Below are 24,727 nucleotides of genomic sequence, written 5' to 3' on the forward strand. Positions count from 1 at the left end.
TGACTGGATCATGAGTGGGGAAATCAGAAATCAGACAGAAACACATGAAACGCAGCCCCCAAGCTCATGAAGCATATCAATCATGTGATCAGGAAAACGTCAGTGTGTAAATACTTGAGTTATGCAGGACTGGAGTGCAACTCCCATTTAGCCCCCAAGTAATTAAGTCACTAATTAAGTCTTTTATTAACCCTGTCATTACCTGCATGTGTAGCGTTCCTTGCCCTTACGCAACAGGGTGTCTGGGATAGTACTTGGGGGGGCCCTGAAGTCAAAAACGGATGGGACAGAACGCATGAGGTCACCGGCTTCTGGTTTGAGGGAGTTAAACGTCTCCAGTTTCTCTGCCATGTTCTCTATGGCTGACATCTGGAAGGAAAAGAGAGTCCAATTGGTTGCTACAAACAAGAAAAGCATACTCTGCAGGAAAATGGTCCTATTTTGCTTCTTTTTACAGCTGTGTTTATGATTATGTTGTTTAACTTGCAGTTATACTCACGTGTGTGTATTTCCTGCTTTATACACTAGAATGCCGTCATATGGTCGTCTATTTCTCTTTTGTTCTGACTTAGATTAGCACTACATATAAACCCTGTTATTCGTGCAGACACTAATCTGTGGCCTGGTGCTCTCTCAGAGGTAAACTTTTTTTTTAAATTACTTTTTAAAAATTTTGACTGTAGGTGATTATACCCTTCACAGCACACGCTAATCGCCCTGCACATATAACCTTTGTAGATAATGTGAAATAAAAACTGCATTAAATGTTAATTAATTTTCATAAATTTTGTGGTAAGAGGAAAGCCTTTTTTGTTAAAGCTGATGGCTGATACAGCCCAGTGAAGCTACTATGGGGCCCTTCTATTCACAAGCAGCGCGTTCACACACATGCTCCCATAGAAACACAGAAAGCACTGCCAATTTGCTAAAAGTCTTTCATCCAATATGGTGAGAGTCCTCTGAGGAAAGTGTAGATGCATATAGTTGTCAAGGGGGAATGTGCCCGGTGCTGGGTGGAGAGTGGCTGAGCTGCGGTGTGATTCATAATCACTGGCGGGCTGTAAACCATTCCCTGCACAATGCGAGCGGACAGCACATTCGTCAATATGAAAGATGTTGACATTACTGATCAAGGGCCAGACACGGGTAATAATGATATCACTGGGCGGAGAGGGGAGCCTCCCTGAAGGCCCCAGCCTGCCAGTCCCCCATCAGCTCTACTCAGCTCTACCTACATTCTTTTCCAGAGGATACAAATTTGCATTACTTTGTGTGTATTGAATTTTTTTTGTATTTTCTTGTTTAATACAGTCACAAATCAGCAGTGATCCGGGCCGTCGCTTCCGGCACGGCACTCCATCACCCCCCCCCCCCCACAGCCCCCTGTGCTCCTCCATGGGCCACGCAAGAGGCTGGGAAGGAAATCTGATCCATGACTGATAACCCCAGCGAGGAGAAGCTGATTAGAAATGACAGTGGATTGTAAAGTTCCTGACTGCCTTGACGGTCAGAACCCAGCAGCCGAGAGCTTGCACTAGTGCCCACAGAGGATGTGGTGTGTCAACTCCATTTGATTGTGAGGCGGTGATTAAGCTGGTGCCAGGAGCATGAATCAGACTGTTTCTGCATTGGAGCACTATAGCTATCTAGATCAAAATGAAAAGCTTTCATATTTCTTAAAAACATGCAATATATGTTTCATTGCCCTCTTTATGGACTTGAGTAAAATATAGTTTATTTCTGCTTTTTGGTATATGCCATTATTCATGCAAACATTAGCGGTATTAAACCTGTCAGCTGTCCTCAGTGTGCTGAAGACCTGACACTGTAACTCCAAGCTGAAGCAATGAGCCCTTTCACGTGTTTGCTGTTCAGCTCCTTGATTAACTGCTTTACCTGCTTCTGTGACTAGCAAACTTCTGCTGGTTGTTCTGTTCATCTTTACAAAATATCGATGTTACTCCCACTGTTCCACATGCCATGAGAGAATGGTGATTTCTGCAACCCTAAGCACCTTTGCTCATCATGAGCCTAGGTCACTAAATTAATTTTCTGCCCAATTGGTAAAGAATATCAATATCAAATTGTCTTATCACTGGACTTATGTCAAATTATGTATTATCTTTTTTTTCTAAAGCAAACAAAAATAAAGAGTAAATTTATCTATACATTCTTGGTGTAAGATATGTTGTGATATTATGCTTAATGTTGATCCATTAAACCTTGTAAACATGGCTTTACCTTTCTGTGTGTCCCAGTTGATAGGTCACAATTTTCATCAATGTGCATTTTTTTGCGTGTTTTGCCTTTCGTAAGCCTTTATGATAACCAACTTGTTTTAAAATGTATGGTTTTTACCTAGGGCCATGCAGTAATAGGCAGGTAAGGACTGAGACACAAATAAGCATTTGCACAAGTATATGTCCAGGCACTCTGGTTAACTGCATGTTTACGTTCCAGTGTCTCGGCAGACTGCTGCTGATTGGCTTTCTTTAAATGACAGTGAGGCTGAGTGTTGGGAAATTAGCAAGATGCATTGTTGATTTTATCTGGAACCAGATGTCTGAAATAGGAACCCCCTTCACTGCAAAAACACCATTACCCCTTAATTTCCAAAGAGACAATTAGAACACAGCACCCCACCTCCCACTCCTGTCTTGAGAGGCCATTACCATGGAAGTGATGCGGAGCAGGGCCACATTTCCACCCATTCGTTTAGCTTCCCTCCCAAAAAAGCAAATACTATTAATGTTATCAGCAGGCTCCATTATCTACAGCAGTCATCAGAGTGCTCATTCCGTCATTCTTCAGTGCCATGTCTGTGACACTGATAAACATAATGAGTTTGACCCCTCTGTTCCTCCACCATGTGAGGTGATGGAAGAGCAGTATTGGCCTCAGCATCTGCATTAAAAGAGGCTATTATACTATACATATTTTCAATGATGGTGAAATGTGTTTCAAAAATCCCATACTTTAGCATGTGCTCATTGAAATATCCTTGGCCAAACCATCTGAAGAAGGAAGATGAAGGAACAGGGAAAGTGATGGCCTGGCCTGCACAGTCACATGTGAAAGTGATGAGTTGGCCTGCACAGTGACCTGTGAAAGTGATGGTCTGGCCTGCACAGTGACCTGTGAAAGTGATGGCCAGGCCTGCACAGTCACCTGTGAAAGTGATGACCAGGCCTGCACAGTCACCTGACCTTAACCCCATTGTGTTAGTCTGGGATAAAAAGGATTGAAAGGTCAAGGCTACAGGGCCAACTAGTTCGGATCATTTGGGGGCCCTTCTACAGCAGTGTTTGAATGAAGTTTCAGAAAAATACACTGAGAATAATATACTGAGTGGGAAAGGTGAGTATGTGAAGAAGTCTTAGGTATAGCCCCTATTTGCTACATTGCAGTATTTGTCATTTGTAGCATTACTTGCCGTCTTGGGCCTTTGTTTTTCAAGTGGAACTAATTGTTCTTAAAGTGTAATAAATCACAACAAAGTCAAAATATTCAAAACCCTTTGACTGGCGTATGGGAGGTGGCATGGTGGTGCAGTGGTTAGCACTGTTGCCTCACAACTCTTGGACCCGGGTTCAAGTCCCCGCCTGGGTTACATGTGTGTGTGGAGTGTGTGTGGAGTGTGGAGGCTAATTGGAGTTGGTAAATTGCCCATAGGTGTGCATGTGTGTGTGAATGGTGTGTGAGTGTGCCCTGCGATGGGCTGGCCCCCCATCCTGGGTTGTTCCCCGCCTCGTGCCCATTGCTTCTGGGATAGGCTCTGGACCCCCCGCAACCCAGTAGGATAAGCGGTTTGGAAAATGGATGGATGGCAATGTATGTATGGAAACAATATTCTTGCCTAAACAAGTGTTTCCCGGCCATTTTTTGCCTCGGCACACTTTTATAAAGTAATTATCACAGGGCACATCATTGATTAATTGCTAATCAACAGAAATGTGAATTCATATTTCAGATAATCATCACTGTACTGTCCGTTTACCAGACTTGTCTTCTTTTTTCCTCCCCATTGCAGTAGGTTGTTGGTTCAAGATCACTATTTTTTCTGAAATGTTCCTTTTCAAAAATATGTTTATGATCTTGTCTTTTTACTACAGGGCAGTTTTCAAATTGCCGAACATACATATGTACACTAATGAGGCTCAGTTGTACAGCAGTCTTATTCTCAGCTGCATTTGATTATGCGACAAGTGCACATGAAACCTATTGGACAATGGAATGGATGAAAGTTGCAAAGCTTTGTCTAGGTCACTCAAACTGCATTCAGAATTTAATTGCCAATACATAAGCGTATTTATTTGGGGGGTGTGTATATATATATATAGCACACCAGGCCAATTCTAACAGAACACCAGCATGCTGGTTGCAACCACAGTCATTTCTCCTCTAACACCTTCCCTGCTTCTCCCCTCCTCTTTTTGTTCCGCTTTTCTCCTTCCTTTTTGTATTATGTATTCTCCTTTTGTTTTAAAGGGACTGTAGTGTTTCTATTGCACATGTTCTATATACTGAATATAAATTGACTAACACACACATATAATATATATCTCACTATACAATTCCTCATTTTCAAAGTACAGTACCAGTCAAAAGACTGGACACACCTGCTATTAATGCATTGGTCTCCGTTTTAGCTTCTATACACCTTATGGTAAAGGTTTCTGATGCAATGAAGTAATACATATCAAATACTGCATCAACCTAACGGGTCATGCATTACTTTTTTGCAGACATGGCTGGAGAGTTATAATTCTGAAGCATATGAGCAAGAAGTTTGTGTACAAAGCAACTTACCCAGGTCCTCTGGTCGGGCATACGAAACTGGAAGTAGAACAAAGACAAACAATAGTTAGAATAAACCTGCATTTATAGCAAATATGGTGGAGTTTCAGGAGGGGAGAAATCATAACAGATGGTCTGTGGAAGAAAGTAGCAGCCCGTACCTGTCTTGATCAGGGGTGAGTTTCCTGAAGCCTCCTTAACGTTACATTATTTGTAAGTTCTATCCTTTAACATACTGTAGATCTTATGAACAACGTAGCGTTAAGAAGGCTTCGGGAAACTCACGCCAGGTTTTTAATACAGGCTGAAGTGTTTTTCTGTTCTTATGCTCTGTGAGAATATGCAGAGATAACAGACAAAATGTTAACTCTACCCCTTACAGGATCCTGACATACTTTGTAAATGAGTGGCAGGTCACTCAGTCTGATGGTCCATAATTATAATTCCATAATTTATAATAAAAAATTTAAATTGTCTTTCGTCCTTCTTCTAAAGTGACCTGTACATCTATACAAATCAATCACTGTACAGAAGTGTGACTGGGCCCGCCAGGGGATGCCACCATATCGTCTCCTTTTCTAAAGGAGATGTTCTGATTCTCTAATCCAGTCACACACATGTTCAGATGGATACAATTTACGATGATTCCACATGAGAGAGGACCAGGTCATTAAAGGTGCTTTTTTTTGAAAAATTCACAGTATTCTGTGATTTAAGAAACTAAACTGAAAAAGGTACAATACCAACTATCCACATCCATCCAAACTTCCTTCCCTAAACTGTTTATTTCTGAAATCAGTGTAATCTAGTTGAATTGCCTTGAAATTTGCGTAGGGTCTTTAGGAGCAACTGAAACTTGATTGTGTCTGGGAGGAATAACACCAGTGATGGAGCTCACCACATACCTGTGGGTGAAAAAGGAATCCAGGACCTGGCCGCATGTACTTCTCCTTGAGAGCCTCAAACGGATCACTGATCTTCCTTTTTTCAACCCTGCTAATATTAGAATTCTGTTAGCTCTTATTGGCATGGAACAACACAAGAACACACTCTTCAGTGTGCTATTTCGTGAAAAATGCAGAATGTAATCATTTCATTCAGTGTAACATAATAAGAATAAGGATACGTTATTGATCTCTGTGGGGAAATTAACAGCAATGGGCGTTCACCTATGGTGCCTGGGTATCTGGGGGTTAAGGCCCTTCTTCATGGGCCCACAGACATGGGACTATTCTGCTGAGGCGGTGTTTGAATGGCAACCTTCCAATCACAGGCACAGAGGATGAGCCACACACCACCGCTTTGATTAGCTTCTGTAGCTTGGTGCTGCGGATTCACATTACCTGTAAATGGGATCCATGAAGAAGGGCGTGGGCCGAGCATGTTGCAATGAGGAGTCTGCTTTCTGTGATTCTGTCTCTGCCTTCTGCTCTCCAAACATGTGGTTCTTCTTTGAGTCTGGGTCTGTCATGCCAGGTCCATTGCGACTCCTGCTGCCCATGCTTAGATCCAGCGGCTGGTCCTGACTGGCTGCTTGTGACACGTCAGGCTTTGAGGATGGAAAGGGAGTGAGTTTCTCCTCCTTGCGTTTGGTAGTGAGGTCAAACGGTGAATCAGAGTTCCTGCTTTGGCCTTTCTTGGCCTCGGCCCTGGGAGACTGCGACTCTCCCTTTAGAGTGGATGGCTGCAGGTCTCTCTCAGGGAAAGGGTAGAGGGGTGGTGAAAAGCCTGGGAAGAAGGGAAGGGGGAACATGGTTGGGTATGGCAATGCACCCACCTTTTTGTCTTGCAGTCCAGAGAGCCCTGTAGATCCAAAGTATTTCTCTGCGATTGAAGCAATGGCCTTGATGGAGTCATTGACTGCACCAGAAACAGCTGTGTGCTCGTCCAGAGTCTGCGGAAAGAGGCTGTTGCCGATGAAATCCTTGTTGTTGTTATTAACTAAGGGCAGGGTTTGGGGGCTTCCAGACTTTCTCTTTGTCACTTTGCCATTGTCCCGAGTCCTTTCTCGGTCACTCTCGAGGTCACTCTCAAGTTCTGAGCCAGATGTGGTCTCCAAATCACTGCCACTCGGGGTGCTGACATCATCCAGGTCGCTGCTCTCCGATTGGTCACTCAGTTTAGCGGCACACCTTGGCTCAGAGGATGCCTCCATCTGGAGTTTCGTGACCTTAGATGGCTCAAGAGGGGACTCTTTATCTAGCACTTTGATCAGGTCCCGGTCACCTGGGCATTGTTGCAGCGACGGCATTAAGGGGTTGTTACCTGGGTGTTCCAAACCTGACGGCCCCTTCACTGGGGATGTGCTGGGAATGAGTGGAGGTCGGTGGTACAGTCCAGAGGGGAAAAGGCCAGGGAAGCTAAAGGGAAAGCTGGGAGCTGTGGGGAATGTCAGGCTGCTATGGTGTCTGTTAGTCCCAAAGTAGTCTGCCAATCCATGACTGCCGTGAGTCATCCCAGCAATTCCTGCTTTGTCCAGCGCGGCGGCGCCCTGGAGTGACATCCCCTGTGGAAATAGGCCTCCTGTAGCAAAATGGTTCTTCCCCTCACAGAAACGACGATGCTTGTTTAGTGAGGATGTGGTGCTGAACATCTGGCCGCAGTCCTTGCACTTGATCTGTGTCCGGCAGTCGGCATGCATCCGCTTGTGGCGGCACAGGTTGGAGAACTGTGTGTAGGACTTGTGACACACCTCACCTGCAGTGGACACGGAGACAGACATATCCCCATCACACACAGCACAGATATTGGTCCAGAGCAACAAGTCCTGTCAGCCATCTTTCACGTCAAGCCAATTAAGGTAAACCAGTTCATTAAAAGAAATCATACTAGTGTAGTGTTTCCCAGCTCAGTTCTTGGGGACCCACAGACGGTCTACATTTCTGCTCCTTACCAGCTCTCTCCCAGACAGCTCACTGTCTGTGGGCCCCTGAGGACCGGATTGGGAAACATTGGGTTATGTAAGGTACACAGGCCCTGAGTCTGAGACAAAACAGGAGAAGTAGGTTTGTTGTATTTTTATTGTGGGAATTACACTATTTAACCTATCACGGTTTCATTGTTCTACAGATGTCATAAATCATACAAGCAGCACACAGCACGAGCCAAGAGACAGAAATTCAGAAACACACTTTAGTTGAAAGTAATAATGAGTTTAAACAATAAGTAGATAAGGGGGCTGTCGGAATGACAGCATTCTGTTGCCCAGTATCCTGCTCTGTCTATCTAATCCATCATCTCATCCCACACTCCCCAACCTCTACTATTTCTAGAAGCACTGCCTTCAGAAGCACAATAGATCACCTGGAAAGGTGAAAGCCAATAAATGTGTGCTGTGAATTCTAGCTATGACATGTAATTCTGAAACTACATCTTTTCATTTATTGCACATTTAACTTACATGCTAATTTGAAGAATCTTTACATACCAGTTAGGTAGTTCCTTGTATTCCTTTGTTTATGTTTTAATTTCCATGTATAAAAATGTGATGTATAATTTATTTTTTTTGTATTTTAAAATATTTATGTTCTATTTTTTTCCTCTTTTACACTATGACTGATGTGATATAACACTAATTACTGTAACAGAAAAATATACATATGGTATATACAGGGGCCACACACAAGCTCCAGCTTGCTGGCAAAAATTGCTCCACAGGCCCCATATAAAATCTGCATAATGTGCCAGATCCCTCAGTTGTCAAAGCGAAACACTAGAAAACTAAAAAATAGTTGTTATATTGGCATTGTAACTTTGTAACTAAACATGTTTATTTTAATGCTTGACTAGTTAAGATAAGCATGCATGCATATGGCATGCTTACTATCTTATCCCATAATAAGTTTCACCAAATGAATATACAGTATTACAAAAATATTGCTGTGATACCGCCCAAAGCTACCCGACAGGCTTATCTGTATTGAAAGGCCATAAAAGCCCAACTTAGTCTTCAAACCTCCCTTTACAGCCTCTGCCTTCTCCTCTCATCGCTGTTTCAATTTTGGGTGATTTGTCTCTGGCCTATTAGATGTAGATTTTCATCCATGTAATGTTTTTATGAAGTGCCAATAAGATCCAACAAATATCAAATAAAGTATATACAGTAATAAAATCGACATGAGTTATCCTGTTCACAAGGTTAAGCATCTTATCGAAGTCACCCTTCCCTTTGTTGCCACTAAGTGCTATTGCTTCAGTTTTGCTTTGATTTGTCTTAGAATTTGACCACTTTCAAATCTTCACCCATGTAACGTGTCTGCAAAGATTGTAAAAGATCTGGAGAATACTTTCTGAGTTACTGTCTTCTACAGGTGCTGTTTTCATCCTTTGCTGCAATACGGTGCTGCTGCTTCATTTTGGGACAATTTACCTATAACTTCATCCATATGATGTTTTTGTGAAACAGTAATAAGATCCATCAAATACTTTATGATTCTTCCCATTTACAAGGTGAAATGTCATCTGCTGTCACCCTTCCTTTTGCTGCCACTAAGTGGTGCTGCTTCAATTTTGGGGGAATCTGTCTCTGAATTTATTTACTTCCAGTTCGTCATCCATACTTGCCTCTGCAAAGTTTGAAGTAGGTCTGCCAAATATTTTTGAGTTGACAAGAAACTGCCTGCAAATTTACATCTTTTGATATATAGAGTAAATTTTTCTATATTTTTGTGTTATATGTTTTTATATGTTTATATGTTTTTTTACCTGATTAAACATTATTTCTACCCACACATCAGAGTAATAGTTCCCCAAATAATGCATATCTCTACATTAAGGTTCACATTTGCAAGAAGACAAAGACATTTTGTCGGTATTTGTATTTTTGCTTGCATTTAATATGCCGTCGCACAAGACGGCCACCTATAATATCCTGTCCGTGTTATGATGTTCATCAGGTGATTTGCTCAAAATGACTGGCAGTTATGGGCAAGAAAGACCAACATGGTGAGAAATGGACAGAGCCAGTGATGCACCGCAAGATACTAGATATTCTCAGAGATGGAGACACAAAGACATGCAACACAATGGATCTATTTTAAGAAGGAGGAGGAAGCTGAGTTGAATGAATGCTATCCTGCAGGACTGGTTCCCATAGACTGAAGTCCTGTCTGGCGCTTCCCTTTACAGTACCTGTCATGTCCCGTGGCACCGTGACCCCTAAGGGGCCACTCAGCCTGCCCACACCCACAAATGTGCCTGGCACTGCACCCCCTGCAGCTGGTCATGCAGTCTGTTTTAGTGCCCTACAGCACAGCCTGCCGGGCGTTATACATCATACCACTGTACGCTCCGTTCTGTCACATCCTATTTATCAAGCATTTTAATTACCAGCTTAGCTCACCATAAATATTATATAATCATGCAATATATAATTGTATATAACTCCTGGTTCAAGAGAAGGGATAAAAAAACATAAATAAAGTGGCTTACCAATGAACTGCAATATATATTAATGATTGCTTTTCATTGGAATATTTAGGAAAGATGAAATATGAAAAGGCGTCTTTGGGATTGATTGCTGTTATCGTTTTGTTGTCTCTGGAGACAGGCCTGACACCACGGACTGTGTGATGTGTGTGTTTTATTGTAACATCTTGCAGTAAATCTTTGAGCAGTAGTGAGGGACAGACACCCAAGTGCTCTGGAGATTCTGAAAGACCGCAGCTTTACATCACGGCACATTTCTCGAAGTAGCAAATAAAAATCTGTTCTAACTTAAATAAAGGATTATATCTGAGCATTTGATTCAATTTCTTCTGGGTGAACACAATGTAATCTGGTAGCAGGTTGTGTTCAACAAGCTAACGTAGTGCTGGAGCAGGGCAGACATTCTTGCAGGCCCTTAAACGCTTATGCACAGCTGTTTAGTGTGTGGTGGCTGCTTAGCTCAGCCATTAGTTGGTAGTTATGGCTCCATATTTTCTGCTGATTACCTTCAATTGAGTCCTATTTTAAGTATATTGAAGGCTTACATATGGTTGCTATTTGGCGGTACTGATACTTATAAGCTGAGCAACATCACTCAGAGCATTATGGAGGAATGGTTAGCAGGGTGATGTATATAAATCAACATGGGGATCGTTGTGTGATCGTTTGGATAGTCTGGAATTCTGAGTGAGTCTGGGTAGAATTGGGTATCAGTCATTGTATGTCCAATCTGCTTTTGTTCCTTAATACTCTCACACATACTCTACTGATGAAAATCCAGGCTGATTTTTAACATTCAAACCATATAGGAATTAAATGCACAATCCTGCAAAGTAGAATCAAATTACAGGCTTTAGGATAACCACTGCAAAATATAATTTTGCTAAATATTTTTTTTATTATTCTTCATCATTACAAATCATTTTAAGATGAAGACAGTGACAGTGGGTGTAATTTTGTAAAATACATAGTTTTATAATAAGAATTAATTCATTTTCAATAATAAATTCAATTATTAACAGTTTACAACAAGGCTATTGCACAAAATTGCTCTCAATGGAGCTAGAAAAGAGTGCAGACTTACATATGAAGATTCTGACTGACTTACATATGAAGGGCTTGACACTACTGTGGATGTGCTTGTGCTGCTTGAGGCCCGACGATGTGGCGAAAGTCTTGCCGCAGTCGGGGCAGGCGTGTGCGCGTGCCCCCACGTGCTGCGAGCGGATGTGTCTCTGTAGGTTACTGGGGTCTGTGAACACCTGCTGGGGAGGGATGAGAGACCAAATGGGAGGGTCACCCTCCTGAACCCCCGCAAACAAACAGACATTCAAAGACATTCATACCTGCAGGAATGCCAACAGCGACAGCAGTATTCAAATATGCTTAAGCATACTGCACGCAAAATAAACCAATAATCTCTAAGCACTATGAGAAAACAACAACAACAATTTTATTTTTGTATAGCACAGTATCACGACATAACATCGTCTCAAAGCCCCCAGTGAGTAAGCCATAGGCGACAGTGGCAAGGAAAAACTCCCAAGAAGGAAGAAACCTTGGGAGGGACCAGACTCAAAGGGGGAGCCCATCCTCCAGGAGCCGGCAGAGACAGTCAAAACTGCTTGATGATTTCAGTTAAAGTCTTCACTGTACCTTTGAGCAGTTTTCACACTCGTAGTGCTTGCCGCTATCATGTGACATCTGATGCCGAATCAGATTGGATTTCCAGTTAAAGGCTTTAGGGCACTGGTCACATTTATATTCCCGTTCCTCCGCACTGGCCAGGGCATGTGTCTCCAGACTAAAGGACAGGAAACATTAATTCTCATGTAACATTCTACATCTAATGCCATGATACTGCATTTATTATATCATCATTTCAAAGGTCTAAAACATCGAGATTATTCCCAAATTAATAAAAACTGAATAATATATACTCTCTGAAAAATGAAAGAGATCTTTGGACAAATATCCACTGACATTGTTGCTCACCTCTGCACGTCTGGCAACTCCTGATCACAGTCCCTGTACTCCTGAGGGCTACAGGAAGCATCCCCCTGGTTGGGTAAAGAGAAGCTAGAGAGTGGCGTCCCACATGGCTGTTTCTGGTGATCCAGCAGCTCTGTCCTGGACTCAAAGTTCTGGTCACAGTCCTCACAACGATACTGCCTTTCCTCTGTGACAACAGACAATGTAAAACACACTGTACATGTGTGTGAATTTGGTGTCTAAATGCAAGATGATTGTTCTATCACCGAGATTAATGAAACTGACCATGAATGTCAGGTGCCATGGCCTCGTGTGAATATTCCTCTGCCTTCATGAAAAGTAGTAGCTCCTCACCAGCTTGAATGTCGCGTGTAACTCTATAAAATATCTGCAAATCAGAAGCAAATAAAAAACAATCAACAATTATAGACAGCAATGCAGAACACATTTCCCATCTCCCCAATTCTCTGTCTTCCCTCTCTGATCCTCACACAGATGCATATACAGCTACAAGAAGAGATAAGGAACACTGATGATTTTCCATTAAACTCATCAGTACTGTAAAACATTTATTGAATAACAGTGCTTCTGTGAGAAATTAGCACATTCAAAAGTACACTCCAAAGCCACACTATGTTAATGCTTCCACAGATATGTGTGGAATAACACAGAAGCTATGAGATCGCTCAACTTCCCTTGCAAACACAATAGTTCTCTTGAAACAATTGAAAACCAATGATTTTTGGCACTGCTTGAAGGTTTAACTTATTAGTTTCCTGTCTAGCAAAGTGCTGACATTTGGATTGTGAGTTATTAGAACATGACTGTGGCTTCTCGGAAACACAAAGGTTAAAGAGGCATTATCCTTGAAGACAGTTCAAATCGAACTGTTGAATGCCTCTGCATGACATCATCTCTGCTGGAACACAAACGTCGGTTACTGCAGTCCTGGGGATAAAATGGTGCCCTATTGTTTTAGAAAGAATGCAGGGAACTGAGCAGGACCTGAGAACAGAGGTCTGAGCTCTTTCCTGCAGATTACAGATAGCACAAACATTTTCACCTTTTACATGAACTCACTGAAATAATATGACTATCAAACAATAAAAAGAAGGTGAGGAAAAGTCAGGGAGTTACTGTGTGCCTCTTTAGAGAGTATGATATATGCTCGATGCAAATGAAGCGCAGTAGTTCGGAAAGCAGTCTAGAAAGAAAGCGTGGCAGCAATCTGGGAATGGACTGTATGACCTCACTGCTAACGCTGATATTAGTGAATTAACCTTAGATGTTTAAAAGCTGCTCTAATGTATAAGATCATGTTTACAGTAAAATTCTGAAGATTAGCTACAAGAACACCACGAGAGAAAGAGGATGTTGCTTCTGGAAACTTTAGTCTTTTCCATTTAACAGTAGGAATACTAACACTTATACTCACCTATACAAAAAGACTTAAAAAGTCGGGAGTCTTTGTTCCTATGACCTATAGTTTGTTCTTAAATGTCCCACTTTCCTCATTTATTTCTTTATTAGTCTCTAGAATCACTGGTTTGAATATATATGGCACAATTATCATCCCACAACTCTGCTGTGGGGCAAAATGGGCCCAACAATTTGAGTGTAAATTTTAAGCAATAAACTGCTAGACTGAGCTTTAGTTACAACTCAACATCGTGCAGCATATGTCACAAAGTAATGCTGCCTTCAAAGTATAATCTGATCATCATTATTTCCACTATTGCCTAATGATAAGTAATTGAGGGGAATGGTTTCTATGTCAATATTCCATCTGTCTGTCTGTATCCTTTCCAGTCTCCTACCCAGTACAGGGTAGTGGGATGTCTGGAGTCTGTCCCAGGCAGCACAGAGTTGGGGAAACACCCTGGATGGGATTCCACTACATTGTAGGGAAAACACATAAAACACAGTCACAAGTATAATCACATACTATGGGCAATTATCAGCATGTCTTCTCCTTGCAAAAGGAAGCAGTGCTCTGACAGAGTATACAGCACCAGTCAAAAGTCAGGACACACATGCTTTTGATGCAGTGGTCTCTATTTCACCTACAGTATTCACCTTATAGTAAAAGGTCTTGAAGCAGTAAGTAATACATAATATTGCAACAACCAAGTTAAGCGTTCAGTATCTCAGATATTCTCAAAGTTTACACTGTTCAAAACAGCCCCCTTTTGCATCTATGTCAGCATTGCAGACTCTGCATCCTTTCAACCAGCTTCCAGTTATAGTGACCTGGAATGTTTCTCCAAAAGTGCTGTGGGAGTTTCTACAAGTTCTGGGCACAAATTGGCTACCTTGCTTTTACTCTTTGATCCAACTCATCCCAAAGCAGCTATATTGGGTTCAGGTCTGGGGATTATGGGGGCCAGGTGGCCTGTCACTCCATCTCTTTCCTTGTTCACAAGATAATACGGTACTAACATAGCCTTGAGGTGTGCTCTGGGTCATTATCATACTGATAAATAAATGATTTTCTGTACGTGTTTCAAGATTTTTGTCTGGTATTGCATAAATGTACTTTTTCAACAAAAAGTTTTTCAAGGATTTATTGACCCAAGAAGCAATATAATTAAACAGAGTAAACTTCTGGGAGTTCATCTGGAACCAGCCATGAGTTTGACACAGTATGACATGCGGACACACAAAAAATAAAATAAACAGTGCTGATGTTACCATTCATGGCAACTGGAAATTACAGTCATCACCACCTGTGACTTCAGACTGCCCCAAAAAGCCAAACAAACATATTTAACTACTGCGTAAATGAAAACCAAAAACAGTTTTTCACATAGAATTCAACCTTATCCAAAGCAAATGATAATTATCTGGAACATTTAATAATTTCCTTTGTTATGACTGAACTGAGCGTACCGAGCTGTGTTCTTATTTCCAGACACTAGGCCTCCTACACTGTGAATGCTGGACACAGTCCCTGTGCCTCTTCATGACAATGACAGGTGACAAATCTCTTCCCTTTTTAAATGGCCTCTACTTTTTTCTAATCCCCTTTCTCTCTCTTCTCTGAACAACCCAAATCTATTGTACATTTTGTAAGATAAATTTTAGATCTTTTTAAAAATTTCACTCAATGGAAAACAGACTCATTACATGCATTGCATTCATTGTTAAGATAAACATATGTATAATACAATGTTTAATGTGGTCTCAGATCAATGGAGACTGACCTGCCCTCAGTGGGAGAGAGCAAAGAAATTTGTTATGAGTAATTAGCAAACTGGTTAAATTTTTGATCTGATTCAAGTATAAATGAGAGCTCATGACAGAGGAATTACATTTTCTTACACTGGTCCTGTGGTTGTTAAAATGACTTGCAAGCACACAGAAAGTAAAAATGTTTGATAAAATATATACAATATATAGTAGATGCTCAAAAGCCTTTGTGAGTACTGTATACAGATCAGGTGCTAAACTGGTCACTACTAAAGTATCATGTTTAACTTTGTCTTTCACAATTCTGTAATAAATGCTGCTACTTACTATGACCTGTCATTACTGTTAATGTACATATTTGTAAATGTTTGCTGACAAGGCATCTTCAATAATAAACCATATTCAGAAATGTTCAGTAATATACAGTATGCTATTAATAATTTAATTGACATTGATATTAACATAAATATTTATGTGATTATGCTGCATTATACATAATGAGATTGTATAGTCCAAATAATTGTTATAACATAATAATGTTATTAAATATGTATATTAATAGAAAAGATGCAGAACTGTCATTATGTTATGTGACAGACATTGTAATATGCTCCACCATACTGATGAAACCACTGTTCATTTTATTCCTAATTTCAAAATTACAATTACAGCCTCAGGTGAAATTTTATTTTATGCCATCTAGTAAAATATTTTTAGTTGAAAATAAGTCAATACTGGTATTTAACCTGCTTAATATTATTACATGATTTTCTAAAATATTATTAAAAGGTGTAAAAGTCACACTTCCTTATTTTCTGATATATAACAAAAATATCGTAGACTTTGATTAAATTTGATTCTAAAACTTCCATAATGAATGAATGAATCTTTTTTTTCTAGATGAAATGACAACTGGCAACTGGATTTTGAAAATTCCCACATAAAGTGTTGATAAGACCATGACTTCCTTAGAGGAACAGCCCAAAGTGTGCCTCCTGAAGGCAGGCTCACCAGTCAAAGGAGAAACCCCCATGCACTAAGGAGCTCAAGAATCGAACATTCCCGGGATAGCTCAGAGTTTGTTATGTAAGTGTAGGAAGAGTGCTGTAAGTATCAGCATAGCTAGCTCTTTGGAAGCTGCTCCTGTGGTCCTTCACACTAAAGCCAAGACACAATTACTGAAAACAAACAGAGCGATACGCACACGGCGGTCTGCTGAGGGGGAAGGTATCAGGCAGCCAGATCAAAACAGCAGCTCTGTACTGCTCTGAGGCAGGCAAGAGGCGTCAGGCAAGAGGCGGCAGGTACGACGTGGCAGGCCGCAGCCACCGGTCACATCGTTGTGCTCCACATACCTGATCATCTACTTGGCACAGCTTCAGGTTGTGCTGGTGGGCCAGCGGAGCAAACTGGATGTTTTGGAGCCAGCTCCTGGTATCAGAGCCGCTGGCATCCACGCAGAACTTCACATGGCTTGACTCATCCGAATTCTGCACACACAGAGAGGAGAGAGAAGAGGGGGGGTGGAGGCAAAGATCACCCTGCTGATCTCTATCTTAACCTGAAGCATTCATGGAAAGAACCTGTACCTCCCATGGAGAAACTGGAGGTACATGGCAGGAGTCTGCATCCAGATGCAGAAACACAGAAAAACACCCAGACAAATATGTAAACTCGCTCTCTCACAGAAACACACACACACACACACACACACACACACTGTGTAATTTATGTATACATGTATAGCTTTTATTTTATGATGGTTTACTGAGAATTTTTTAAACAAAACCACTGAAATATTTAAAAATAAAAAAATGCCTCATTCTTCTTAAACTACAGTAATTATATAAGTTTATTTTAAAACACTGACCGAACAATGTGTACAATGCACTACAATGGACAGAACTACACTGCAAATTTCCGTAAATCAGTTTGAAATTTATTGAAAAAATATGTATTTTTGTTTAAATAATTGACATGGAACATCTTGAAATGTATTTTCCTGCATATATTATTCAATTACATTCACTTCAGCATTGATATTGTCAGCCTTATGTTAGAAAGTTTACCACCAAAAGGAAGTTATAATTACGACATTGTGCTGGATAAAAAGGCACTTACCGCGGATCGAAAAGAGGCCAAAAGTGCTGGCACAGTTTACATAATCCCTGAACTGACTGTAACATGGGTGTCAAGTCCTTTTCAAGGAGTCAATTCATAGTATTACTGCAATACAAAATCTTATATTTCTTTTTATTTTTTTATCATAATTTATTTTAGAGTTTACTATTTGGATTTACATATAGGTCTAGGCAATTTTTCCAATAAATTATCCATACCTTCAATAGATTGTTGATTTAAAAATTAAAAACGAATTCATGTATTAAATTATTAAATAGTCAACAGGCCTAGGTTTTAAAATAAAATAATAAAGTATAAGTATGGGTATTCTAAATAAATTGTTTTAATATATAATGTATAAGTTAATTTATAAAATAATAATTTTTGGTTTTATGAATTTACCTTAATACAGTAAACGAAGCTATGAACAAATTAAGCGTCTATTGAATTTAGTTTTACTTTTTTAAATGTTTAAAGGTAAATTTACCGTACTTAAATATATTAGAGCGAACGCGTAAGATGAAAAATATAACCATAAAAGGGAACGAATTGTTTTTTCCACGAGAAGCATTACATTTGTATAACATTCATACAGCGCATTCCCACAAAAATGTTATGCGAGGCTGTTTACATTATAAAACAACGGTCTTAACTTTTCCCCATAAGATTAATCAAGAAGATTCTACAGCAAGTTAGATCGGGAAGTAATGAGTTAGCTAAAAGAACCACAGCCATGATTTTCGAGCAAAAAAGAAAAGAAAAGAAAAGAAAAGAAAAAAAACTCACCTAAACACTGATGCGGAGAAAACTCCTGAATCTCCGCACATAGCAGTCAAAACTGTCATGCCATTTTATTGCTCTTAATGCAACAATAAAATTATATGCGATGCGGTATTCATAAAAGTATCCAATGCCTATGAACTTTTACAAGGAATAGGCAATAAAAACTTTGTCCTACCGTAATATATGCTTTTTGAAAATCGAAATACAAAAATGCACGGAATATCGGTCAAATTTCTCTGAACTTCAGTATGGGTGGAAAAGGATAAAAATCATCAACAGCATAAATGATTAAATGTTGTTTTAATAGCCGTTTATTGCGTCCAAACAGTACATTGTCCTATATCCTCAAAAAAACCCTCAAAAAAGTTTTTAAAAAACTGGATGTTTATATCTTTTCTTTGCAAACTCCTGATACTGTCCCTCAACTTCTCTATTTTTGTCAGTTTGACATCGTGTTAATCCATAGCACTATTAATTTTTCCAACTTGTAATGCAAAAAAACCACCCTGTCTGTTCCTCGAAAAAAAATCGTCCGGTTTCCGCTTGAAGGGCAGGATTGCTATACTTTCTCTTTTTGATAAGGTGATAGAGAGAAGGCGGAATCTCCAGGCGTCTATATGATGCGCTTCTGTTTCACAGACTGTCTCTTTAAAGGGAATCTTGCTCTCTCATCCATACCATGCAAGGCAGTCGGGGTATCTCGCCTGTCTGCGATCGGAAGTTGAACGACGCTCCCCTCAGTAATTTTTTAAAGCGACAGCAGCCTGCTTGGAGAAAAGGTCAGAGAAAGGTCGGGAAAACGAAGTCCTGTTAGACTGACAAGAAATGCACCAGCCCCTAATATTGTTCAGGTAAAACTAACCAGTACTCCCAAGTCAAACTTTTTGCATTCTTTCTTTTTACTAGCTCATCCAAAACTGTTTATTGGATTGATGAGATATATCAAATAATTTATTAATAACCGAAAGTTTCATCTTAACAATTATTTGAAAGAACGGCGAATTATTTTCATTACCTTTTTGCATAAGGAAAATTGATTTATCGTATGACGGAAACAACTTTAATATTCTGTATATTTTCTGCCAACGTCAATTCAAAATGTTCTAGTGTTACCGACGTTGCACCTGCTTTGAAGGGAGCGCTATATCTCTGGTGCTTCATGACACACATTTGCACATCGGGGATATTATTCATTCAATGATATAAAGAAATTTAAAAGACCAATTATATATTTGTAGTCAGAATTTTATCGATTTCCTAGAAGAAAACATTTTTTTTCTCAGCTGTTACTGCTCTGTTAAAAACGAAGTGTTAAATAACGTATTAAATGCATGCTGTTAAAAATGTTTTCAATTACAGATTCATGACCACACATGCGATATTATTGATACTAAACAAATATTTTAAAAAATATAAGTTACTTTGTTTAACTGTGGAATGTAATTTGTAAGCAGGATAGTGTGAGTTCCTTTCTCACAACCTCAGGGGGAGAGCAGGGTTAATGCGATGCGATTATGATTAATATGTCTCCGTGGCCCGCTATCTATGACATTGAACTTCTAGTTCAGATAATGTCCATTGTTTTACAAAATCGCAGAGCAAACGTAGGAAGGACAGGAAAAATTATGTGTAAAGAAGCCGGACTTCGCCTGAGATTCCCATACACCGCGCTGCTTGAGAACCAAAAAGAGACCCCGGTTCGCCGGCCATTGATTTCCTGCCTCTCCTGGACTTGTCCATTGTTGAAACCCTTTTTAATTTAGCCATAAATTGGGATAAGCTCGAGCTATGAGCTGTTCTATTTTCTTCCTGTCAGGATGAGGGATTTGTTTTATGATGCATTGTGTATTAAATACAAGTAATCTGGGAAGGTGATTGCTCGGGCTCCGTGGATCTGATTGAGGTTTTTGATGGACTCCCGAGTCCTTACTGAAAAGGAGGAAACGTTGGTGAATAAACAAAAGGGAATGTGGTATCAGAACCAAGTCGAGGTAAATTAGGGCAAAAGTGATCGAAACCTTTGCAGTCAATAGACGTACCTGCACTACAACCGTCTGTCAGGAGATGGCGTTCTGAACTGACTAAAACTTTCACATGGACAATCAAAATCATACGTTTTTCTGCGTTATGCATGGATGTTTAAAAGTTTTCAAAGCAAAACACTAAGGAGTAACTTGTATTTATGCGAAAATATCTTCTTGGAAAGACCTAGGCCTATCTAGAAACAAAAGAAGAGAATATTCGAACATGCTGTATTGTACCTCTTGAACTGTCTTTCAACAACCATTTATTCACTACTTATAGAAGTGTAAAGTGTTTCGTCGCGTAAAATATAGCCACACACACACACACACACACACACACACACACACACACATATATATATATATATATATATATATATATATATATATATATATATATATATATATATATTTACGTGAAAATGAAACATCTAATTTTAAAAATTACAAATAGTTAAAATTACAAATTTACAAATAAGGATCATGATAAATACCAATAAATTTAAAAAATGTTTTAAAGAAAATACAATTATTAATGATGATTTCTAAGTCACTCTTAATATTTTTGTGCCATTTTGCTCGTACATTGTAAATTTGCATTTCAACACATAATACAGGATTCCTACAAAGACTAGTCGATAACATTATCCGACATCGTGATTGATTAATAAAACTACAAATGAAGCTACATTGTTTTAAACCACTGTTAAAAATAAATGTCCAATTTACAGGAAATAGTTTAACCGGTTATATGCTTACTCGTACAGACAAATACCACATGAACGATTGCTTGTTCAGTTGTAGTTTACAAGAGAAATTAATAAGGAAATGAAATTAATTCTAACGGAATTTCATTTAAGATATAATGGAAATTAAGTTTCTGTCATCAATTTCTCACATTTGTTTATTTGGTAAAGGCGATGCGTGTTGTGCTTATATTGATCACAGTTTGTGAAAGATAGGCTACATTCTTATTTTAGACCTGTATACATTTCAGCAACTATAATTTATGCGCAACTGCTACACCACAATTCTCAAATATTAATACTCCCGGAAATGAACAGTATTCTGTGCGTACCGGTTTAATTTAGGATCGTTTTACCTTAATTTCCTTTTTAACACAACCAGAGTAATATATTGGGGAAAAACAATGTTGCGTTTTTAGCAGCATAATAGTACAACTACTAAAACCGGTCACAGCATTCTTAATACATCGGCTGTGTTTGGAAAGCCGATAATTAAGTTAATGTTGCTTAAAACATTTGCGTTGGTGTAACATCGTTATATGAGATTTTTTTTCTGAAATTTAACGTGTGCCGTGAGAAAGTTAACTTAACTCGGAGGGGACGCAAAACTAGTTTGCTTTCCAAAAAAAAAAAAAAAAAAAATCCACGTTATAGTGAGAGTTTCCTTGCGGCCAATTACCATTAAAAGAAAGAGGAGGAAATGAAAGGGGAAAAATGTAAATAAAAATTTCCTTCGTCTGGAAGTAGGCCTGTAGCTAGCATGTTAATCTCCACCTCAGTAATTTGGTTCTCCGGGAGAAGACAGAAGCCCCGTCGCTTTGCCCTGCACTTCATAAATCACAGCTTTATGTGGACAAGGTCAGGGCACCCCTGCCTCCACCCAGTCCTTCCCAGCAGCGCAGCACACCCGCCATGTTTACCCCCCCTCCCCTCCGCCTTCGGCTCTCAGGACCAGACCAGCTCACTTCTAATTACTTTTGATTATTTTCATTTGCGGAGGTCAGCCAGGCATTCTAGGAGAGAGATGATTTCCTACAAATTCTGCGGCCTTTGAGCAGAGGCTCTGTGTGTTTTCTGAATTAGTACCCCATCATTTCTGCACTGTCTGCTCTGTCCCGGCTGCTGTGCACTCTTTCCCTTGACAGATTTGCTCTATTTCAGCCCTAAACCGGTTCCTTCTCCATCAGCTAGAAAGGATGCAGGCAGTGTGCTGCCTCAGATATCACATAAAAAATCGTCACAAATAGCAAAGTATGTGAGAAGCAAATGTGACAAAAAACAAAGGTATCCTGTAACTGGGCAAATCATCTATTACAAATAATAAGTTAACTGGGAATTTAGTGTGTTGAACTTAGTATAGTGGAATACTTGGGCAGCACAATAACTATTATAAAAGAATTTGAGTTGAAGCAGCTTGTTAAGTTTTAAGTTAAATCAGGTTTTTTTTAAGGCAACTGGTTTCCTCAAATAACAATGTATGAAAGAAAAAATGTTGAAAACTTAATTTAATATCTAAGCATTTATTTATATTTACAAATAGAAAAGAACAGATACACAAGGTTGCATGCCCACCTTCAGCTGGATTTTATATGCAGTTATTTATGTAGTAGACACTAAACATGAGTATCCTGTATGAGGGCCACTTATACTCAAGATGGAAATCAAGTTATTTGGTGACAGTGTGGTATTTATTGATTTTGTTAGTTTGTGCTGTTACAGTGTGTGTGTTTGTATAGTAGCCTTATGGCTGCAAGCCCACTGTGGCTGAGCTGAGAGCACAGAGCCCCTCTGATCATAACAAGCACTTCCTCCTAGCCATCATGGCACACTGGGCCTAGTGTATGGGGCCAGGGGTGAGACACAGTCTGCTGGAGAGTCAAAGGTAACATTTTAAAAACATAAATTTAGTTGGGCCAGCTTACATGCGGAACATGTTGGAAACTTAAACAAGCCCCTAGAGTTTTAAGGGTGGAGAGTGGGGGTTAATTTGCCCATGTTGGTTTCTGTAGCAGAGTGAACAAATTGCTTCTTACATGTTCCTAGATATTGTCTTTAAGAGAGGTTTCATGTAGAAACAATGGAATGGAACACACCTGCTAAGATATTAGAACACGGTATTAAACATGTATTACAGTTACTGAGCTTTCTGTATTTGAGGAGCTGTGTGTCTGGTGTATTGAATTCCAACCTATAACAGACTGTAAGATTAGATAAATAATCTTAATGATCTTGAAACACCTTAATTTATTCCGACACACATATACAACTGAATGCTTCCAAGATTTCCATGTACTTTTTTGTAATTAATAAAAACTCAATAGATTTGCATTGCAATAGTATTACAATACTGCCAGCGGTGTGATGGGATACATTTTGCCGTTGTGTGAGTGCTGATCATGTGCTGTTTCAGTTGTACGGAAGTTTATAAAGTTTGGCTTGTTTGTGAGTTTTTGGATTCAAATTGGTGTTGTGTGGAGGTGGGGGCCCATACAGACCTAATCGAAGTGTGTTTTCAAAAAGCTGGATTACCCCTTTAGCACAGAAAAGAAACCTAAAAATTGTGTTCTTTAGAGTGCTTATGATGCATCCATAAAGCTCTACATCACAACTCTACATCACCACACTGATTTCACATATTGCCATGATAACTCTCCAAGTATTTCTCTTCATTTGTGTGTATTGCGATATTTGTTCCTTATGAATATTCCACAAACATGCAGACTGTAAATTTTATTTCTTGTCTGGTGGAAATATTTAAAAGTTTATTTAACATTTATGGTATATTGAAACATATCATATAGTTTATAGAAGTAAGAATTATATATAACCACGGTGTAACCACGAGATGGCAGGGCTTGTAGCTTCTAAACGTGGTTATGGATGTGTGGCTCCGCGGGCCAAGCTTCTGTGTCTGTGATCGGAAGATCACTGGTTAGAGCCTTGATAAAATACAGCAGTCACATGTCCATGGGCCCTGGGCAAGGCCCTTAACCCCCAAGTACAGGGGCGCTGCATGCTGCCTGACCCAGCACTGTGACCCCCCACGCTTGCTTTCACCTGCATGTTTGTCTCATAGAAAGTAAGATGCCAAAAGGAAAATATCCCTATAGAGATTAACAAAGTATCACTATTCTATTCTCTCCTGGGGATGTTCCAGGGAGGCACACAATGGATCCTGTGCCAGACCTGGTACTGCAGGGGTAGAACTTTGACCCCGTATATAAAATAACGTTTCATAGGAAGACATTTTTACAACAGTACGGGGTACCAAAGCAAAGAAGACTGGATGTATTGGTTATTAAAGAGTAATTTGACAAAGATCGTGTGCAGCACATTTAGAAATCTGTCTACCATTATCCAAAACTTACCAGGGCTGGACTGGACATCTGGCATACCAGGCATTTTCCCAGTAGGCTGATAGGAATGCGGGCCAATCGGAAAAATGTATCGCTCAGTAAAAGTCATCATTGGGACACCCCCCCCCCCCCACCCCCCGGCAAAGTTAAGAGTTAATAAGAATTGTGAGACACTGTTTGAAGGTTGTTTTTTTTTTTAAATAAAAGGATGGAGCTTGTCGGTCTTTAAGTTCAATAAAAAATTACACACATTCATTAACAAATGAACGCACATTTTTTTCAATGCTTTCTA

The 24,727-nt window shown here is 39.7% G+C and overlaps 1 protein-coding gene across 13 annotated transcripts in view; it reads right to left on the bottom strand.

Annotated features, from left to right (window-relative positions):
• Nucleotides 1-24,727, bottom strand: part of mecom (MDS1 and EVI1 complex locus) — a 140,412-nt gene that overhangs the window by 8,371 nt on the left and 107,314 nt on the right. For 2 of the 13 annotated variants that reach the window (XM_048982356.1, XM_048982353.1), the window contains exons 3-11: nt 16,761-16,895; nt 12,502-12,604; nt 12,220-12,430; nt 11,881-12,028; nt 11,309-11,489; nt 6,141-7,494; nt 5,703-5,793; nt 4,810-4,836; nt 203-369 (exon numbers count right to left, since the gene is read on the bottom strand). In XM_048982356.1, the coding sequence (XP_048838313.1) occupies nt 203-369; nt 4,810-4,836; nt 5,703-5,793; nt 6,141-7,494; nt 11,309-11,489; nt 11,881-12,028; nt 12,220-12,430; nt 12,502-12,604; nt 16,761-16,895 (2,417 nt within the window). Of the gene's footprint in view, nt 1-202; nt 370-4,809; nt 4,837-5,702; nt 5,794-6,140; nt 7,495-11,308; nt 11,490-11,880; nt 12,029-12,219; nt 12,431-12,501; nt 12,605-16,760; nt 16,896-18,312; nt 19,037-24,727 lie in introns of those variants that run through there. The other 11 variants (XM_048982365.1, XM_048982364.1, XM_048982355.1 and 8 more) reach the window with 11 other exon arrangements.

This window comes from Brienomyrus brachyistius, chromosome 17, assembly GCF_023856365.1.
Source record: "Brienomyrus brachyistius isolate T26 chromosome 17, BBRACH_0.4, whole genome shotgun sequence".
Lineage (NCBI taxonomy): Eukaryota > Metazoa > Chordata > Actinopteri > Osteoglossiformes > Mormyridae > Brienomyrus > Brienomyrus brachyistius.